The 21,929-nt window shown below is 36.9% G+C and overlaps 1 protein-coding gene across 6 annotated transcripts in view; it reads right to left on the bottom strand.

The window, feature by feature from the left end:
* Nucleotides 1-1,444: 1,444 nt before the first annotated feature.
* The window catches only part of CDIN1 (CDAN1 interacting nuclease 1), a 644,910-nt gene continuing 624,425 nt past the window's right edge, over nucleotides 1,445-21,929 (bottom strand). For all 6 annotated transcript variants that reach the window (XM_053697949.1, XM_053697953.1, XM_053697951.1 and 3 more), the window contains one exon: nucleotides 1,445-2,194. In XM_053697949.1, the coding sequence (XP_053553924.1) occupies nucleotides 1,969-2,194 (226 nt within the window). In that variant the 3' untranslated portion in view covers nucleotides 1,445-1,968. The remainder of the gene's footprint in view (nucleotides 2,195-21,929) is intronic.

Genomic DNA, 21,929 nt, shown 5'->3' with positions numbered 1-21,929 from the left:
ATATATATATATATATACTAGTCCTAAAGCCCGTTCACACAGGCCATTTTTTGCAGTACAGCGGTCCCACCCCTTGCGCTCTCTCCCTCCCCCTCTCTTTTGCTCTCTCTCTCCCCCTCTCTTTTGAGCTCTCTCTCCCCCTCTCTTTTGCGCTCCCTCTCTCCCCCCCCTCTCTTTTGCGCTCCCTCTCTCCCCCTCTCTTTTGCGCTCTCTCCCCCCTCTCTTTTGCGCTCTCTCTCTCCCCCCTCTCTTTTGCGCTCTCTCTCCCCCTCTCTTTTGCGCTCTCTCTCCCCTCCTCTCTTTTGCGCTCTCTCCCTCCTCTCTTTTGCGCTCTTCCACCCCTCTCTATTGCGCTCTATCTCTCCCCCCTCTTTTGCGCTCTCTCCCCCTCTCTTTTGCGCTCTCTCCCCCCTTTCTTTTGCGCTCTCTCTCCCCCCTCTCTATCTCTCCCCCCTCTCTATCTCACTCCCCTCTCTATCTCTCTCCCCTCTCTATCTCTCTCCCCTCTCTATCTCTCTCCCCTCTCTATCTCTCTCCCCTCTCTATCTCTCTCCCCTCTCTATCTCTCTCCCCTCTCTATCTCTCTCCCCTCTCTATCTCTCTCTCCTCTCTATCGCGCGGCCACGCCCCCTTTACGGCCATTCACACCCGGCCACGCCCCCACCCGGTCACGCCCACTTCTGCCGCAGATCAGCTAGGGACTGAAAGGCCAGGTGTGTTTGTCCTCATTCTGTCTCTACTGCGCATGACAGCTTCGGACAAACACACTTGGCCTTTTATATTATAGGATACTGTATATATATATATATATATATATATATATATATACATATACACACATTATAGAGGTTTGTACCTTTTTAAAAAAAAATAAAAATAAAAAAAATCATGTTAGTGGTCCACGGGATTCAAAATTGTGAGTTTAGTGGTCCCTGGGGTCAGTCGAGCAATAAAAATAATATGGACACAAAAACAGAAGCACTATTGATTGTGCTTGAACATTGTTAATGCATAATAACACTAATATTCTTGTGCTCCACTTGTAATTTAGGCAAACATGTTTAATTAAGCATTTTAAAAGAATCAATGCAATATACATTTATTACAGACATGTGGAAGTCAAAGGCATACTGGGGTTACAGAGTTCCAACGTACTGTATTGAAAAAAAATGGGCTGCAATAACTTAGAAAAAAATAAATAAATCTTATAGGGGAGCTGACTGATATGTATACTCTATGCACAGTAGCAGCTACACAATATTATGCAGTCAGTACATATTTAGTACACATTTAATGCAAGCAAGTTAAAAAAAATAAATCCATGTTAATAAGATTTGATGTTTAAAATCTCCAGTCAGAATCAGACATCCGCAACAAAACAAAAGTCATACTCCATGAGAGGTGATGATGCAAAGGTTTCTACATAGAATAAAAACAACAAACAAATATTAAAATGTATTTTATTTATAAAACATTGTGTTACGGGGATGTTAACTCTGGGACATTCACCAAAACCTACTTCATGTTAAAGAATCTGAAATCCACCTGAGACTACAAAGAAAATCAAGAAAGTTTTCTTACCAACACATCTAATGAGGGGATTTGTGGTAACAATATCAGGAGTTAGATTGCCACGGATAACACAGTTAGGTAGTATTAAGGTACTCAGCAATACACACTGAAAATGAATGTTTTACTTTAACAGGACTCATCTGGAAGAGATAGGAAACAAAATCAAACATCATACATCTCAAATCATGTTGTGTTCTGCCGTCTACTGCCCCTGTGATAAAAAACCTATAGGTAATGTATTACTGAATCAGAAATGTTTTAGTGTTCTAGCTCTTCCTTCTCTTTGTTCATTTGTCCTCTCCTAGGCCATTGTACAGAAGATTTGCTAGAACATCATTCTGTAAACTAGAGGTAATGCTGCTAGCAAGTGAGGAAATAGGGAAAGTAACAATGGGGTCATACAGCATTTGTAAGAGGCTGCTTATCTGCAGTCCCACTGTTTGCAGCAGTGTTCTGGTTGCTCTTCTCGCTGTGCCCCTGGCCTCGCTCCTCCTCAGACCTGCAGTCTTGCAGGGTTGTAATATTGCTGGGGAACTCATCACTCAGCAGAATACCTCTCTGGCGATTGCAATCCAGTTCTTCAATAAACCCATACCAATATATCACCAAGCCTGGCCCAAATCTGCAAAAGAACCAAGTGGCATATGTCATTCATCACACACAAAACTAAACAAATAAATAAAACTCTGTCAGGGGGGACATTTGTATGATATTGCTTTGTGTAAGATATCAATTAATGCTTGCGTTTTGTTTTATTTTCTTGTCATATCATATTAAAGGACACTGAACCCAATGTTTTCTCTCATGATTCAGATAGAGCATGCAATTTTAAGCAACTTTCTAATTTACTCCTATTATCTTATTTCTTCGTTCTCTTGGTATCTTTATTTGAAAAATCAGGGAAGTAAGCTTATGAGCCGGACCATTTTTGGTATCAGCCACCAATCAGCAAGTGCTTCCCAGGTGTTAAACCAAAGATCGGACGGCTCGTAAGTTTAAATTCATGCTTTTTCAAATAAAAATTACCAAGAGAATAAAGAAAAATTGATAATAGGAGTAAATTAGAAATTTGCTTAAAATGGCATGCTCTATCTGAATCATGAAAGAAAAAAATTGGGTTCAGTGTCCCTTTAAGTTCAGATGGTATGGCACAAAGCATGGCACAAAGCTTGCTTGAGTCTGAGGAACTGCCTTCAGCAGGACCTTTTCACCAAACGCTGTTTGTAAAGAAGGAAACATAATGGAGAGATAAAATAAACTGAAATATGCAAGGAGGACCAGATGGTCACCTTTCACAACTGTTGTTCAAAGGGACTATTATAAAATGGAGTTACAAATATGTTCAATTGCTTCAAGGGCATAACTGGCCTTCTTTCATTTGGATAAAATACATTGGAATAAAAAGCCATACTGGGCAGATGACCAACATGTTAAGTACACAGAACAGCAAGGGAGCTTATGGGAAAAACTTAGAAGATCTGATTAAATATATGTTAAAAATATTTGAAACAATGCTTTTTCAAAGATCATTATAAACTAATTAAAAAAGACCCTGAACAAAACGAACCATGTAACAGTGATACTTCTCTCTATTTCACTTACCAACTCCCTTTCCCTATTAACTCCACACCCATTCCTCTCTTCTCTCATTCACTCTATATATTAATCTCCACCAGTCCACGCTCTCTATGTAATCTTCACATAAAGTGGTAATTATTGGTAATACTTATTATTGGTAATTATAATTTGTCATAGTGAAAAATATGGAAGCTTGTGTGCTGCTCTTGTATGTAGGCGAAACTGTTGATGTAAGCACGTGTGTAATCTAACTTGGGTACACAGCTAAAGAAGTTGGTCTGCAACCCAACACTGAATCATGACATACACTGAATCATGACTTGTCCTTTGTAAAAACCCTAATACATTGGCTTACTCTACCTGGTAGCAGCTGCTGCAATAATATACATTGTCTACTAGTGACATTCAAGTAGTATTTTGATTAATTCTACAATTTAAATGTCAAAGAACAGAACTTCACTCATCTATTTTGTATGTAATCCACCAAATGAGTGTGCGTGTGTAATGACCTATCACGTTTATCGTGAGCACTATTTTTGACACTTTACCCTGTTCACACACAAACACCCTAGCTGACACCAACTAATGTTGTACATAGCTACTGAGTAATATTTTCAGCCTGATTCCCGGGAAAATTTGTTTTAAAAAGACAAGTTAATGTACTGTATGTATATCTGCAATTAAAAATAAAGAAAGCTGTATTAATACATTGTGGAGGTGGTCACTCTTTAAAGAAAATAATTATCACTCATTTATTCCTCCTCCAGATGCTGCATTTTTTTATTTGACTCATCTATAAAAGAAATTAATTAGTCAAACTGCACTTGTTTAGCTGTGGGAATGTTAATTACTTTAATACTTTTATCTCACAACCCCTGTTGCTCACCATGGTTTCCTATTCACTATAACTATGAGAATTATTCCTTTTTTATGGGAACATCTACCCTTATGTTAACTCCTTCCATACTGTCCAAACTACAGCTTAGCCTTACGCACCATGGTTCATGCATCACATGTTCTCCTGCTTTAAATGCACATCTAGTCATTTTTACTCTCCAACTTCCACCTTTTAAAGGGATATGAAACCCAGAATGTTCATATGTGATTTAGACAGAGCATACAATTTTTAAAACATTTTCAAATTATTTCTATTATCAAATTTTCTTCATTCCCATAGTATTCTTTGTTGGAGAGATACCTAGATAGGTGTCTGGAGAACAACATGGCAGGAAATAGCGCTGCCATATAGTGTTCCAGACACATGCATGCTCCCGAGCTTACATCCCTACTTTCAACAAAAGATACTAACAGAATAAAGAAAAGTTGATAATACAAGTGAATTAGAAGGTTGCATACTCTATCTGAATCATGAATGAAAACTGGGTTTCATGTCCCTTTAATTTGCCTTCATCCTCTCATCTTACAATTCGTCCTCTTGACTCTTCAGGTACAGACATTTTTACACAACTTTGTACATTACCAACTCAAAATATTTCACACATATCTTGCATGTAAACATGTGGCAATAATAAACATAAATTTGGTTAGAAGATGAATTAAATGTAGCAAGCAGACCCTTGCTATGTTGGAGAGTTACTGGTATTTTCCCATTTTACCATATTCTCTTATTTCGGAAGCATTACTTCAATGTTCTAGCTTACTAGGAAATCGCAAATCCTGATCATGCTCCAGACTAATTAAATTTAAACCCATATCAACTCATTTACATCAAATTAAATTATGGGACAGTTGCAAATTCCTTTTAACCTCTCCACTCACCCCTGCCATTTGCAATTCATCCTGATCTCTGTAGCTCATCTGATCTTTCTTGCCACTTTATAATTATTATTAATAATAATTTATTTGCTGGATCCCATTATACTCTAGATTTAAGCTTTGTATCATCATCAGAAAAATACAATTGATCCTAAACCGAACGATTACTGTTCCTTTTATGTGAAACTCCTAAACCCAAACAAAATCTTTTCATGTCTAAATCTGTTTGAAAATATCCTCAAACTCATCTCTTTGCACTTTGCATTTGAATGTGTTTTTTTTTTGACAGGCCTTCATTATGAATGCAGACCTCCTTAATAGATATATTTTACTTGTAGTATTTATCTTATTGGGTGGTTTAGAATATCCACTGCTTTAATAGTATCAACTGTACTCAAGCAGGGAAATTGTATTCTGGTCTTTTAGGGTTCATTGATCAATTACATCCTGCTATAATTAAACAATTGTTTGTAGCTCCTTAAAAATACATAATATAAACTCTGTACCCCCTCAGTATTTCAGTAACCACATCTCTGGTTGACTTCAGGTAACTAATTACTGCATTTGAGCACTAAGTAAAATATCAAATATATACAAATAAAATATAGTTGGGATGGACTTGGCGAGCTAACATTAAGGATGCACTCCTCTGTGGCTCCGTTACTCTAGTTATTTATAAATTTATACATTCTATACAAGAGGGAAAGGTTGGTAGACACTGAATTACTTGGTGGCAGAGGAGATTTGGGTTGTAATTACAGCAACCTGTTAGTCCAGGTGCATAGCAGATTCTCTAAAAGGCACACAGGGAGCTCAGAGTAAGGTATTGGCCGACCTGGAGAGAACTCAAAAAGATTCTGAAAACTGAAGTGGGCATGCCATAGCCGCTGACTCCCATTGATGGAGCGACTCCACCCACCTCGCTGATTGAGCTCTGCCAACAGTTATAGGCCTGGAAGCAGCCTGCATCCAACTACAACGGACAGAGTGCTGGCTACTTCCACATGAACCGCAAAAGATTAGCACCACATAGACCAGACCTACAATCTTTTCCACACTATCAGCCATGGGTCTGTGAGTACTTTGTCTCACACAACACTTTCTGCACACACTGCCAGCAAAGACCTGTCAGACACTCACACTTATGCTAAAAGCCAAGAGGGTGAGGTGGGTAGCCCCTGTGACAAGATCACTCCAGACCGAGCTACCTTTAAAGTGGAATCACATAAAAGACCATGAAATGGACGTTCACCTATGTATGGAATCTAGAAAACAAAAAGGAGGCGCCTCATAGTGTAGTATGTACAATGCAATACAAGATAAAGCAAAGCAAGAATGCTGTATGCGCAAACCAGGTACTCAGCCACCTGTTATGCTAACCTCCGGTCTCCTGATCATGCAGGAGCCAGGCACCAACACTGTTGTCACTGGATATAAAGGACCAAGGTCTTAAAAGAGATTCTCGGACACAAAGGGGCTCAATATAAAATGTTTATTAAAATGAGCAATGGCTGACACTGAGGACAGAAGTAGGTGTAACAATCTTCGCCTTAGAGGAACTCCAGAACTCTTACTCGACTTTATTAGCCATTCCCCAGTTTTGAATAACCAACACGGTTATATTTATATGCTTTTTTACCTCTGTAATTACCTTGTATCTAATCCTCTGCAGACTGCCCCCTTATTTCAGCTCTTTTGACAGACTTGCATTTTAGCCAATCAGTGCTGACTCATAAATAACTCCCCGGGAGTGCAATTTCATCTATATGGCACACATTAACTAGAGCAGTCTAACTGTGAAAAACAATTAAAATGCACCGAGATAAGAGGCGGCCTTCAAGGGCTTAGAAATTAGCATATGAGCCTACCTAGGTTTAGCTTTCAACAAAGAATACAAAAAGAACAAAGCTAATGTGATGATAAAAGTAAATTGGAAAGTTGTTTAAAATGGCATGTCCTATCGAAATCATACAAGTTTAATTTTAATTGGACTGCCCCAAAAATAGTTATTTTGCCTATTAGCTACTCCAACTTTTGACGCTGAAGATTTGATTGATCTGGCCCACTAGTCCTAAAGCCGAAGGACCTTCCAGATGATCATCCTTGAGATGTTATTGCGTGCCTCCACTTTTTCAAATATAAAGAGAAAGTACAAAAAAAAAAAAAAAAACTCCCAGGCAAGTTTAAAAATGTCAATATTTGTGCAGATTTATGCTTCAGAACATTATTTGCACTATATGAAATACCGTATTGCTCTCCACATTCAGCGAGGTCTTGCAGACCTGCCCCCTTATTTCAGTTCTTTTGACAGACTAGCATTTTAGCCAATCAGTGCTTACTCCTAGGTAACTCCAAGTGCGTGAGTACAGTGTTATCTATATGACTCACATGAACTAACACCATCTAGTGGTGAAAAACTGTAAAAATGCTTTCAGCTTAGAGGCGGCCTTCAAGATCTAAGAACTTAGCATATGAACCTCCTAGGTTTAGCTTTCAACTAAGAATACCAAGAGAACAAAGCAAAATGGGTGCTAAAAGTAAATTGGAAAGATGTTTAAAATGACATGCCCTATCTGAATCATGAAAGTTTATTTTGGACTAGACTGTCCCTTTAAAGGGATAGGGAAGTCAAAATTAAACTTGCAAGAATCATAAAGAGCATGCAATTTTAAGGCACTTTTAAAATCAATTCTAGTTTCAAATGTGCTTTTTTCTCTTGGTATAGATTGTTAAAAATGAATATGCACATATCCTACACTTGTGGGAGGTAGCTGGTGATTGGTTTTTCAAAAAAAGATTGTGGAACTGTATTCCCCACAAAGAAATGTTTAAACAGCACTCAATGCCCAGACTATATAGAGGTAGGAAATTTTACTTAAAATTTAACTTTTATTGTTTATTTATTTAAAAGATGGGTGGACATAACAAAAATATAATAAAAATATAATATATAAATATACAATGTGCTACTTTTATGAAGTGTCTTACTTATTACCCAATTTGGCCTTGTGAAATATATGATGTATTGGAGACACTTGAATTATGTACTGCCTGGATAACCCGCTATATTTGCTGTGTTAGCTGAAATCATAGATTCAAATTTTTACCATTATTGATTGGGTTAATATTTATTGGTCAAATAACTTGTGTATTTAGAATTAGTATTATTCTATAACAGGTGATTGATAGTATTACTTAAGATATTTCAACCATTGTATCCGCAAAATGTATAATTAATAGTAGGATATGTATATTGTGTAAAATTGTACTCAAGTTATTAGATAAATATTGTGCTTTAACTAAGTCATTGTACTTAGCTTGAATCCATCATGTATATATATATATATATATATATATATATATATATATATATATATATATATATATATATATATAGGGTTGTTTATTAACTCTGTGTTTGATTGTTCTCACTGGATAATCATATATCCTCAGTTTGTATTTTTCTCATTTTACAGGTGGTTATTGTATCAATATATCTATATTGCAACATTGGTTGTATACTATTATTGTTTTGTTATTCCTTCCTAGTAGTTCATTGTTGCAACTTATGTATATATTGTTATCAGTTGCTGTGTCCTTTATTAAATCTTATAAACTTTTGTATTTGGTGGTTAACGTTTGAATATTGCGTGAATACCACTCACTCTTTTATCTCGAGTCAACAGCTGACTATTATTTGATGCTGTATATTGTGTGTTCATACAGATCATTTAACACAGATTTTAGAACATTAAGTGTTATATATTGATCAATTTTTTTTTATATACATTAAATATTGTATGATAATCAATTTTCTATCATAGGTTCTTATGCATTTAGTATTTTATGATATTGTATGATAATCGACTTGCAGCTAGAATTCATATTCACACAGTTTATCTACCATATGATATTGGTAATATTTGTAAATTTAAGTTGGAACTTTAACACGTAACATTGTCATCTGAAACGTTATCACAATAGTACATTCACACAATTTATATAGCATTCATGTATGGTGTATACACGCAAATCCCTATCTCTAGGTACAAATAATGTACTGGATGTTACGTCTTAATTTTGAAACTAGCAACAATATACACAATCTCTTATGTTTGAGCACAAGTATTGTGCGGTTTGTTTCTGGATATTAAATCTGTGATGTTAGATATTTACCAAGTATACACATGTTTGTTTCTATGGTTAGAGTATTACTGCCTATTTTCATGCTTTTTAGCGTATACCTTAGGCTGATCTAATAGCGGTTATTAAGTTATATTAGCACTCTGTTGTGTTGTGCTAGCTGGTGATTGGTGCCTGCATACATTCGTCTCCTGTAATTGGCTAACTAGATGTGTTCAGCTAGCTGCCAGTATTGCAATGCTGTTCCTTCAGCAAAGGATAACAAGAGAATGAAGCATATTTTTTTTTTTTTTTTTTTTAAATCTTTTATTTATTACATAAGCCATCAGAAAAATAATACACTCATACTGATCAAAAAAAAATATATCTGCCACGCAGGGCACAATAACAAACTTTAAATCAAAAATACATTGCAAGAAATTTCACATTTTTATTTCATTTCTCCATAATTTGTCAGTATCTAAACAACAACTTGGCTTAGAATTTTTATCCTAATACTAGAAGAAGAAAAAAGCGAGAGGAGAGAGAGAGAAAAAAAAAAAAAAAAAAAAAAAAAAAAGGGGAAGTAAGAGAAAAGGTCCCTCCGACACCACCCCACTCAATGTTTCCTATGTATGATATCTAATTCAATCTTGAAATTATTCTCTGTGACTGGTAATCCATGATGCCGGGAATTCATCATGTACCACTAACTCCATAAAGCTATCTGAACTTAAAAACGGGGATAGTATTCGTTTTTGAATAGAAGGTAAATATGACTTGATTATTGGTAGCCAATCTAGCAAGAATCTTTTTATTTTATTTTCTTTGGCGGATTTTAAATGAAAAGACTCAAAAATTATTTGGTTTTGTATTCCCTGAGTAAGCATTGAAAAAGAGGGGGCCGATTTCGCTTTCCAGTTTTTTGCTATAAGATGTCTAGTCGATAATATAATTGAGGACAACGTTTTTAGTCTCAACGGAGAATTACTAAGTTGAATATTGAGAAAAATAATATTCTCTGGTTTGAACAGAATATCAACACCATAATGTTTTTTTAACCAGAAGGATCATTTTTTCCATAATTGTATCAATCTTGGGCAATAATAAAACATATGCAATAAATCTGCTTTAGGGTATGAGCAGCGAGGGCAGTTAGCGGAATGTGAGATATACATTTTTGACAGTTTAACTGGTGTTATATAAAACCTATTTAGTATTTTGAAATGTGCTTCTTTCCAACTTGATGGGACTCGGCTCCTGTTAACCAAGCTACAACTCTGTTCTATTTCTCCCTCTTCTAGATTGGGACAATCTCGTAACCAGAACATAAAGGTGCTATTAAGAAAAATAAGGCTCTGTTTGTTCAACATGATATCGTACATAAGAGAAATTGAGGGTAATCCTATTTTGAATTTCAAGATACATTTTTTAATATCAGACCATGCCAGAGACCGGTCCAGGCCCCATGATTGGTTAGTGACATAATGTCTTAGTTGAAAATAAGCAAACATGTCCTTTCTAGGGAGGCCAAATTGGACAACGAGAGACTCAAATGTATGGATGAACCCATCATTATGAAAAATTTGATACATATTTGTAAATCCTTGGTGGGCCCATCTTTTGAATACGGCCTGTGTATGTCCTGGAGAGAAATCTATCGTGCCAATAATCGGGAGAAATTCGGAAAAAGAATAATCTAGTCCTAGGAGAGTACAAAGTTTTTGCCAGGCTTTAATAATATTTTTTATCGTTATCAGTCTACTAATATTAGAAGGTAGCTCTTTATATGAACAGTGTAAACTAGCTTTGATAGAGAAAGGATATGTCATAACACTTTCCATAGACAGACAAGAAAATATATTTGTGTCTGCTAACCAATCTATAGCAATTTTGGCTAAACACGCGATATTATATAATTCGATATTAGGTAAGGCAAGACCGGCTGAGCCCCGAGGGTGCATTAATTTCCTTAATGCGATACGTGGTTTTTTGTTCTTCCAGATAAATCTGGAGAATATAGAATATAATTTCCGTAGATCGGAGGCAAGAAGGAATAAGGGTAGGTTCTGCAACGGATATAAAAGTCGTGGGAATATAATCGTCTTGATGACATTGACACGAGCAGACAGTGAAATAGGTAACGATACCCAACTTTCTAAGTCAATTTTAATTTTTTGTATAAGAGGAGGTATATTGAGTTTATACCAGAGTTTAGGGTTAGCATGAATATGGATACCTAGATATTTCACTATTTCCGCCGTTCTGAAAGGATGGATAACATTTGAGAGCCTATTTTCCTTGATCCACATTAGTTCACTTTTATTGTAGTTAATTTTATAGCCGGAAAAAGAGCTAAAGGTATTCAAGCTTTTCATTACACTAGGGATTTCCTGAGCTACATTATCTAAAAAAATGAGAAGATCATCTGCATATATAAGAAGTTTTAAGACTTGGGTGCCAAACCTAATACCTGTGATCGTCCCCCTAAGCCAAATTGCTAGCGGTTCTAGAGCAATGTTAAATAGAAATGGTGATAGGGGGCAGCCTTGTCTTGTACCTCTTCCTAGTACCAGCGGAGCGGACAAATTATTGTTGACGAGAAGGTATGAAATAGGATTGTTATAAATATTGTGTATAAATTGTGTAAATTGATTTTTAAAGCCAAATTCCTGAAGAGATCTAAATAGATAGTTCCATATAATCGCGTCGAAAGCTTTTTCGGCATCCAGGCTAACTATAGCTATATCCTGACCAGGTTGTTCCTGTTCACTTTTATCAGCATTCGATAGGTAGTCTATACAAGTCAGAAGTTTACGAATATTTTTAGAAGAGTTTCGTGTGGACATAAAACCTGTCTGGTCAGGGTGAATTATTTTATCAAAAGAGATTGCAAGTCTGGAGGCTATGATAGAAGTTAAAATTTTATAATCTGTATTAAGAACAGATATAGGTCTATATGATGCAGGGTCTTCTGGATCTTTATCTTTCTTCAATATTAATGAGATAATAGCTGCTGTAAAATTTTTAGAGATCTGTTGATTTTTACTGAAGTAATGGTTAAACAATTTTTCCAGTGTCTCTACTATCTCTTCCGATAAGATTTTAAAAAATTCGGCCGGTAAGCCGTCAGGTCCAGCTGCTTTATTGGATTTGGTTTTATCTATTGCTTTCTTTATTTCATCTTGCGTTATCGGGCTATTTAGAGCGGACAGATCCGTGTCTTCTATTTTAGGGATATTCATCTTAGCCCAAAATAATTCTTCCTGTAATGTGTCAGTTTCCCTATTTGTATAAAATTGTTGATAATATGAGTGAAAAAAATCCCCAATTTCTTGGGAGTTTGTGTATTTATTATTATCTTCTCTTATGGTCAGAACAAAATTTTTTTTTTTCCTATTTTTTGTCAGCTTAGCCAAATATTTAGCAGAGCACCCATGAAAACTTTTATAGTAGAGATTAATTTTCATTTCTTCTTCTTGTATTTTTTGTCTTATTACAATATCCCTTTCCTGTCTAGCTTTAAGATAATTCCTCCAATTTAAATCATTTCGGATATTAATATATTTTTTATATGTATTTTTGACTAGATTAGACATATAGCTTTCTTGAGCAGTCGCTTTCTTTTGCTTAGAACACATATAGGCTTTAATCTGACCTCTTAGAACCGCTTTTGCGGCTTCCCAAAATATCTCTATCTTATTAAAATAAGAAATATTGTTGGCACAATAGTCTCTCCAAGTTTGTTTTAGCCATAAGGAGAATCTTGCATTATTACATAGATATCTAGGGAAATGAAAATTTTGATTCTTACTCTTGTTTTGAGTTAATGAGGGAAGCAAGACCGATATACTGGCATGGTCCGAAATGACAATATCATTTATCTGAGGATCTATCTGAAAGATTGATAACGTTTCAGAGACTAGGATATAATCAATCCTTGAAAATGTTTTATAAGTTTTAGATTCGCACGTAAACGCGCGTGTATCAGGATTAATAATTCTCCAAATATCAACTAGTTTCATCCCATAGCAAAAAGATTTGAAGTATTTAGCTTGTCGGTCATATTCTTTTTTATTTCTAGTGTCAAGTCTATCAAGTTCAGTACATATTGACATATTAAAATCGCCCCCAACTATAACGTGCTGATTTATATAAGGGAATAATTTAGTCTGGATTAAGCTCCAGAATTTGGAAGAAAAGTTATTTGGAGCATATAGGTTACATAATAGTAGTTTTGTGTTGTGAATTTGAATGTGGAGTAATATGAATCTAGTCTTAGGGTCTTTTTCAATGTTTAAGATTTTATACGTGAGATTTTTGTTAATTAGAATAGCTACTCCACTTTTTCTGATTGAACAGGGGGTGGCTATGACTTCACCGACCCATTTAATTTTTAATTTAGGGATTTCAGTGTCTTTAAGATGAGTTTCTTGTAGAAAAGCGATACTGGGATTTAGCTTACCTAATCTTTGAATAATCGCTTTACGCTTTATTGGTGACGTTATCCCTCCGACATTCCAGGAAAGGAGTTTAAATTCCTCAGCTAACCTTAAACCTGTAGAAATAATTGTCTATAAAAATATTTACATTTTTCTCTACCTTTTTTGTCTAGAGCTGGTTTAAGTAATGTATCAAACAGAAAAAAACTATCCTCATCTGAGCATGGTGGGGGGGGGGAGGGAGAGAAAAAAAAAAAAAAAAAAAGAAAAGGAAGACAAGAGAACAGAAGGGCCCTACCAAAAAAGGACCGCCTAAGAGTACGACTGACACTACCATTATGAACTATCAGCTATATATTTTTGCGCTACCTCTATGGAATCAAGAGTTATCCTATTACCATCTTTTATTATTACAATTCTTGCAGGATAAAGCAAACGTGCATTCTCTCCTCTGTTGATCAATTGGGTACAATACGGAGCCATGTTTTTTCTTTTAAGGGTAGTTTCATTTGAAAAATCTTGGAATAGCAGGATTTTCTTGCTAGCTATAGTAAATGTTTCCCTTTCCTTAAAGAGTTTAAGCATTTGAATTTTGTCTTGAAATCTGAGCAATTTAAATATGCATATTCTATGTCTGGTTGTGCCATCTTGGTTGGTCCTTCTGGGACCAATTCTATGGGCTCTTTCTATTGATAACGGGAGTTGTTGTGGAGAAAAACCTAGAGCTTGTGGGAGTAAAGTAGATGTAAAATGTAGTAAATCTTCATATTCGGGGGTGTCAGGTAGTCCGACAATTCTTATGTTGTTTCGCCTGGAGCGATCTTCTAGGTCCTCCAGGCGGTTTTGTAAGTGGCTAATTCTAGTGTCATATTTTTGTAATACGCTTTCATGTGTGTTAACTAGATCCTCTAGGTCAGAAATTCTGGTTTCTGCCTCTGAAATTCTATTAGCAAACTGTTTTACTTCAGTAGAAATAAGATCTAATCTGGATGTGATATTTGACAGGTCTTTTTTAATAGAGTCAAATTGTGGTAAGAATAATTGGCTCAGCTGTGTCATTAGAGTTTGTGTATCAGGAGGATTGACCAGAGCTTCTGATATGAAGTCTGAACTAGCATCCATTTGTTTGCTTTTTTTGTCTTTAGGTTTTGCAGGCATTGTGGGTGAGTGTTGTTTCACCTGCGTGACAAATCTTTCCATTAAAGTGTGGGAAGTGAAAAAAGTAAAGTGAGTGTGTATTTATCAGGGATTCGGGTGAGTGGGGGGAGGGGTATTGTGTTACACTACGCAGAAACAAAAGGAAAAAAAGGACAGCCCCTTGGAGGGCAGACAGTGTTCTTCTTACAGTGAAGGGGAAAAAAAAAAAAAAAAAAAAGTGGTAAAAATAGAGTGAAAAGTGTTTTTTTTTCTTTTTTTCCCTTTTTTGTGTGTATTAAACCGGTGTAGCTAGAGCCTATTGATATTAATAGATATGATATCTATGACAAAAAGATATTTGTTTGTCCTGATCTACAGATACTAATCTTGTTCAGACAAAATTTAAGATATTTGACTTCTTAGCATATATACTTACTACTTTAGTTAGTTGCTTTTAACAGCCATTTGGTATACAAAGACAAAAAGACAGAAACCATATACACTTTACACAATAATAGATAGGTAAGCATATTTTGATTTAGTTAGTTACTAGAATTGACCCTCTAAGAGATGTCTAAGACAGGTTATATGTAACATAAAAAGAACCATAAAAAAACAGATAACCATCTAGTTATACAGGCCTAGACCATCTATGATATCAGATTATTATAGTAAGCGCATAACTTTTTGCGCACTGGAGCATAATTTAACAAGATTTGTGTTCTTTTTCTCTCCTTCTTCCCTTTTTCTTTGTGTATATATAACTATATATAACTATGACTTTAGCTTGCTAAGATAAAGCGATAAGATATAGAAAAAACAGCTATTGTCTTATTCTACTAAAGTTACTTAATGCACAATAAGTATCAAGCACGAAAAATGAAAAGGATGGGGGAGAAAAAGAGAAACAAAAACACAGTAGGGAACCAACTTAGAAAAGTACTTGCATGTCCAGAGATAATGGTGACAGTCCTGTCTTGACAGATTCTTGCCAAGACCAGTAACAGGGATACTGCTAGTCAACTACATGACTAGGTAGTTTTGTGAAGAAGCCAGATGGGCAGTGGTAATAATCCGTATGACCGCTCCACGGAGAGAGGGGAAAAAAAAAGGATCTTCTAGATGTTGAGGATTCCTCTGGTTAAAATATCCATTTTCTTCTCCATAGGGTCAGCAAAACATAACTCCTGCGGTTCAAAAGATTTCTTTTACAGGCTTATAGGCAGATCGGAGGCCTCTCCACCTCGAGAGCAGCAAAAGGTACCTATTGCCTTGACGACCTGGTAGCTTCTTGTTCGATATAGTCCCTTAGAGCCGAGAAGAAACTGACAGTCACTCACTATTAATTTCCTGCTATAGGGATAGACTGGTCTGGTAAGCGTCTATAGTTTCTCTTGTGGACTGTTGGTAACCTGGCGGTTTCACCGGCCAACGGCATAGAAGCAGTACCTACAGAGCACTGAGCTGTGGCCTTTATATGCTGGTAGTAGGCAGATAATGCTGTAGCGGTAACAATACCCGCAGATCACCAAGCTGTGGGAACGGCACCTGCAGGCCGTCAGACTGCGGCTTTTGTAGAAGCAGGAGATACCTATCGCCTTAACGGACCTGTGACTTCTCGCTTTGTATGCGCCCTTGGGACCGGGCAACAGCTGATAGTGACTGACTTTGTTGTTCCGCTGTAAGGGTAAGCTGGTCTGTTGAGCGTCTGTAGCTTCTCCTCTCGACTGTAGGTAACCAGGCGGATTCACCGGCCCGCGGTACGGGAGCAATACCTGCAGATCACAAGACTGTAGCTTTTATATGATGGTAATAGACCATTCGTGTTGTAGTGAGCGTAGATTATTCACGGCAAGGTGAGTCTCACTTCGAGGTTGCGTCTAAAGGATGTCATTTAGACATGGTGTGGGGCCTTCGTCGGACAGTCTCCGTGGACCCGAAGGGCTTACACCACTCGAGCTGTGACCGTGGCGAGTCGGCCTTACGCCACTCAGGGACTTCGGCGCCTGTGGACCGGTTTTCAGGTACACGTATCCGCTCAGCAGTAGGTCCAAGATGCTGGCTAGGAAATAGGCTTTGCGGTTAGCATAGAACGCTCAAACTAGCGAGCCGGCGTGGAAGCAGCATGGCTCTGTGAGCACCGCCCCGGAAGTCCTCCCTCCCGAGAATGAAGCATATTTGATAATAAAAGTAAATTTGAAAGTTGTTTAAAATTGTATGTTCTATCCGAATCATGAATGAGATTTTTGGGGTTTCCTGTCCCTTTAATTTCTCCTTTTCCCTTCAAGTAAATTCATCCCTCTCTTTTACATCTTTTCTTTACATCAATTGGGTGTGCGTGTTAATCCCAACCACACCACACCTTCAAGTATCTTTCCTAAGTCTTTCTTCCCTAGTAGAATATTACAGATTTAATATTACTGGATCTGTTTTTAATGAGCTTGGATTTTGATGTTATATGTGCAACAAAGTAATTAGTATTACATATTGCCTAGCTTAGTCCAACTTGCTATGACCTTATATCTTTTTTTCCGTCACTGGTTGAAATGAGCAAATCATATTCAGCACTGTTTTTCTTTAGTTGCACAACATTTAGAAATAGTTTATATGTCTCGTATGTGTCGAATTCTGGTAAATTTAATTTTAAGATGAATATGTTTTCCCCTCATTGAAAACTAATAAAAATAATTTGAAAAATAAATTAAATATAATACTAATCATAAACAAATAGCCATAAATATACATGTATCTCTCTCTCTCTATATATATACACACACATGTATATGTCTCTCTCTCTCTCTCTCTCTCTCTCTCTATATATATATATATATGAGATCCAGACTATATCCCAGAGCTGGCCGGAATCCCCAGAATATACAGTAGGCCTACACAGGTAAGTGGCAAAAAATCAGCCTTTTATTAGACAAAAATACGAATTGGCCTGTCTTAACCATTGATCAGATCCCCCCCCCCACATTTGACATGTGCAATTTTTGACCAAGTGACTAAAACGTACATGCACTTTATTCTTAAGTGTCTGTTTAAATTTGGAAATGTTGTAAAGATAGTAACATACAGACACACAGACACACTCGTACACTGAAACACACACTCACACATAAGGATTCACATATACACACTCTAGCAGACATGAAAAAGAAATACACTCAGCACTTGTTTACATTGACCTGACAAGTAATGAGATAGACTACAGTTTTCTAAAAAAAGGAGATTATAAAGGGGCAGTACACTGGAATGTAATATATATATATATATATATATATATATATATATATATATAACATAATTTATGTAAGAACTTACCTGATAAATTCATTTCTTTCATATTAGCAAGAGTCCATGAGCTAGTGACGTATGGGATATACATTCCTACCAGGAGGGACAAAGTTTCCCAAACCTCAAAATGCCTATAAATACACCCCTCACCACACCCACAAATCAGTTTAACGCATAGCCAAGAAGTGGGGTGATAAGAAAAAAGTGCGAAAGCATAAAAAAATAAGGAATTGGAATAATTGTGCTTTATACAAAAAAATCATAACCACCACAAAAAAGGGTGGGCCTCATGGACTCTTGCTAATATGAAAGAAATGAATTTATCAGGTAAGTTCTTACATAAATTATGTTTTCTTTCATGTAATTAGCAAGAGTCCATGAGCTAGTGACGTATGGGATAATGACTACCCAAGATGTGGATCTTCCACGCAAGAGTCACTAGAGAGGGAGGGATAAAATAAAGACAGCCAATTCCGCTGAAAAAAAATCCACACCCAAAATAAAGTTTAAATCTTATAATGAAAAAAACTGAAATTATAAGCAGAAGAATCAAACTGAAACAGCTGCCTGAAGTACTTTTCTACCAAAAACTGCTTCAGAAGAAGAAAACACATCAAAATGGTAGAATTTAGTAAAAGTATTCAAAGAAGACCAAGTTGCTGCTTTGCAAATCTGATCAACCGAAGCTTCATTCCTAAACGCCCAGGAAGTAGCAACTGACCTAGTAGAATGAGCTGTAATCCTTTGAGGCGGAGTTTTACCCGACTCGACATAAGCATGATGAATTAAAGATTTCAACCAAGATGCCAAAGAAATGGCAGAGGCCTTCTGACCTTTCCTAGAACTGGAAAAGATAACAAATAGACTAGAAGTCTTTCGGAAATTCTTAGTGGCTTCAACATAATATTTCAAAGCTCTAACTACATCCAAAGAATGCAATGATCTCTCCTTAGAATTCTTAGGATTAGGACATAATGAAGGAACCACAATTTCTCTACTAATGTTGTTAGAATTCACAACCTTAGGTAAAAATTTAAAAGAAGTTCGCAACACCGCCTTATCCTGATGAAAAATCAGAAAAGGAGACTCACAAAAAAGAGCAGATAATTCAGAAACTCTTCTAGCAGAAGAGATGGCCAAAAGAAACAAAACTTTCCAGCTTGAAGAGCCCCCAGAACCAAATTCAAACTCCAAGGAGGAGAAATTGACTTAATGACAGGTTTTATACGAACCAAAGCTTGTACAAAACAATGAATATCAGGAAGATTAGCAATCTTTCTGTGAAAAAGAACAGAAAGAGCAGAGATTTGTCCTTTCAAGGAACTTGCAGACAAACCTTTCTCCAAACCATCCTGAAGAAACTGTAAAATTCTCGGAATTCTAAAAGAATGCCAGGAAAAATGATGAGAAAGACACCAAGAAATGTAAGTCTTCCAGACTCTATAATATATCTTCCTAGATACAGATTTACGAGCCTGTAACATAGAATTAATCACAGAGTCAGAGAAACCTCTTTGACTAAGAATCAAGCGTTCAATCTTCATACCTTTAAATTTAAGGATTTGAGATCCTGATGGAAAAAAGGACCTTGCGACAGAAGGTCTGGTCTTAACGGAAGAGTCCACGGTTGGCAAGAGGCCATCCGGACAAGATCCGCATACCAAAACCTGTGAGGCTATGCTGGAGCCACCAGCAGAACAAACGAGCATTCCTTCAGAATCTTGGAGATTACTCTTGGAAGAAGAACTAGAGGCGGAAAGATATAGGCAGGATGATACTTCCAAGGAAGTGACAATGCATCCACTGCTTCCGCTTGAGGATCCCTGGATCTGGACAGATACCTGGGAAGTTTCTTGTTTAGATGAGAAGCCATCAGATCTATTTCTGGAAGTCCCCACATTTGAACAATCTGAAGAAATACCTCTGGGTGAAGAGACCATTCGCCCGGATGTAACGTTTGGCGACTGAGATAATCCGCTTCCCAATTGTCTATACCTGGGATATGAACTGCAGAAATTAGACAGGAGCTGGATTCCGCCCATACCAGTATTCAAGATACTTCTTTCATAGCCAGAGGACTGTGAGTCCCTCCTTGATGATTGATATATGCCACAGTTGTGACATTGTCTGTCTGAAAACAAATGAACGATTCTCTCTTTAGAAGAGGCCATGACTGAAGAGCTCTGAAAATTGCACGGAGTTCCAAAATATTGATTGGCAATCTCACCTCCTGAGATTCCCAAACCCCTTGTGTTGTCAGAGACCCCCAAACAGCTCCCCAACCTGTCAGACTTGCATCTGTTGAAATTACAGTCCAGGTCGGAAGAACAAAAGAAGCCCCCTGAACTAAACGATGGTGATCTGTCCACCACGTCAGAGAGTGTCGTACAATCGGTTTTAAAGATATTAATTGAGATATCTTTGTGTAATCCCTGCACCACTGGCTCAGCATACAGAGCTGAAGAGGTCGCATGTGAAAACGAGCAAAGGGGATCGCGTCCGATGCAGCAGTCATAAGACCTAGAATTTCCATGCATAAGGCTACCGAAGGGAATGATTATGATTGAAGGTTTCGACAAGCTGAGATCAATTTTAGACGTCTCTTGTCTGTCAGAGACAGAGTCATGGACACTGAATCTATCTGGAAACCTAAAAAGGTTACCATTGTCTGAGGAATCAATGAACTTTTCGGTAAATTGATCCTCCAACCATGATCTTGAAGAAACAACACAAGTCGATTCGTATGAGATTCTGCTAAATGTGAAGACTGAGCAAGTACCAAGATATCGTCCAAATAAGGAAATACCATAATACCCTGTTCTCTGATTACAGACAGAAGGGCACCAAGAACCTTTGTAAAAATTCTTGGAGCTGTTGCAAGGCCAAACGGCAGAGCCACAAACTGGTAATGCTTGTCTAGGAAAGAGAATCTCAGAAACTGATAGTGATCTGGATGAATCGGAATATATGATATGCATCCTGTAAATCTATTGTGGACATATAATGCCCTTGCTGAACAAAAGGCAGGATAGTCCTTATAGTTACCATTTTGAATGTTGGTATCCTTACATAATGATTCAATATTTTTAGATCCAGAACTGGTCTGAAGGAATTCTCCTTCTTTGGTACAATGAAGAGATTTGAATAAAACCCCAGCCCCTGTTCCAGAACTGGAACTGGCATAATTACTCCAGCCAACTCTAGATCTGAAACACATTTCAGAAATGCTAGAGCCTTCGCTGGATTTACTGGGACACGGGAAAGAAAAAATCTCTTTGCAGGAGGCCTTATCTTGAAGCCAATTCTGTACCCTTCTGAAACAATGTTCTGAATCCAAAGATTGTGAATTGAATTGATCCAAATTTCTTTGAAAAATCGTAATCTGCCCCCTACCAGCTGAGCTGGAATGAGGGCCGCACCTTCATGTGGACTTGGGAGCTGGCTTTGGTTTTCTAAAAGGCTTGGATTTATTCCAGACTGGAGATGGTTTCCAAACTGATACCGCTCCTGTGGGTGAAGGATCAGGCTTTTGTTCCTTATTGTGACGAAAGGAACGAAAACGATTATTAGACCTAAATTTACCTCTAGATTTTTTATCCTGTGGTAAAAAAGTTCCTTTCCCTCCAGTAACAGTTGAGACAATAGAATCCAACTGAGAACCAAATAATTTATTACCCTGGAAAGAAAGGGAAAGCAAAGTAGACTTAGAAGACATATCAGCATTCCAAGTTTTAAGCCATAAAGCTCTTCTAGCTAAAATAGCTAGAGACATATACCTGACATCAACTCTAATGATATCAAAGATGGCGTCACAAATAAAGTTATTAGCATGTTGAAGAAGATTAACAATGCTATGAGAATTATGATCTGTTACTTGTTGCGCTAAAGCTTCTAACCAAAAAGTTGAAGCTGCAGCAACATCTGCTAAAGATATAGCAGGTCTAAGAAGATTACCTGAACATAAGTAAGCTTTTCTTAGAAAGGACTCAATCTTCCTATCTAAAG

Source organism: Bombina bombina, chromosome 1 (genome assembly GCF_027579735.1).
Source record: "Bombina bombina isolate aBomBom1 chromosome 1, aBomBom1.pri, whole genome shotgun sequence".
In the NCBI taxonomy this organism is placed as follows: Eukaryota; Metazoa; Chordata; class Amphibia; order Anura; family Bombinatoridae; genus Bombina; species Bombina bombina.
Note: the sequence above shows the minus strand (reverse complement) of the source record. Positions and strands in the feature narration are given on the sequence as shown.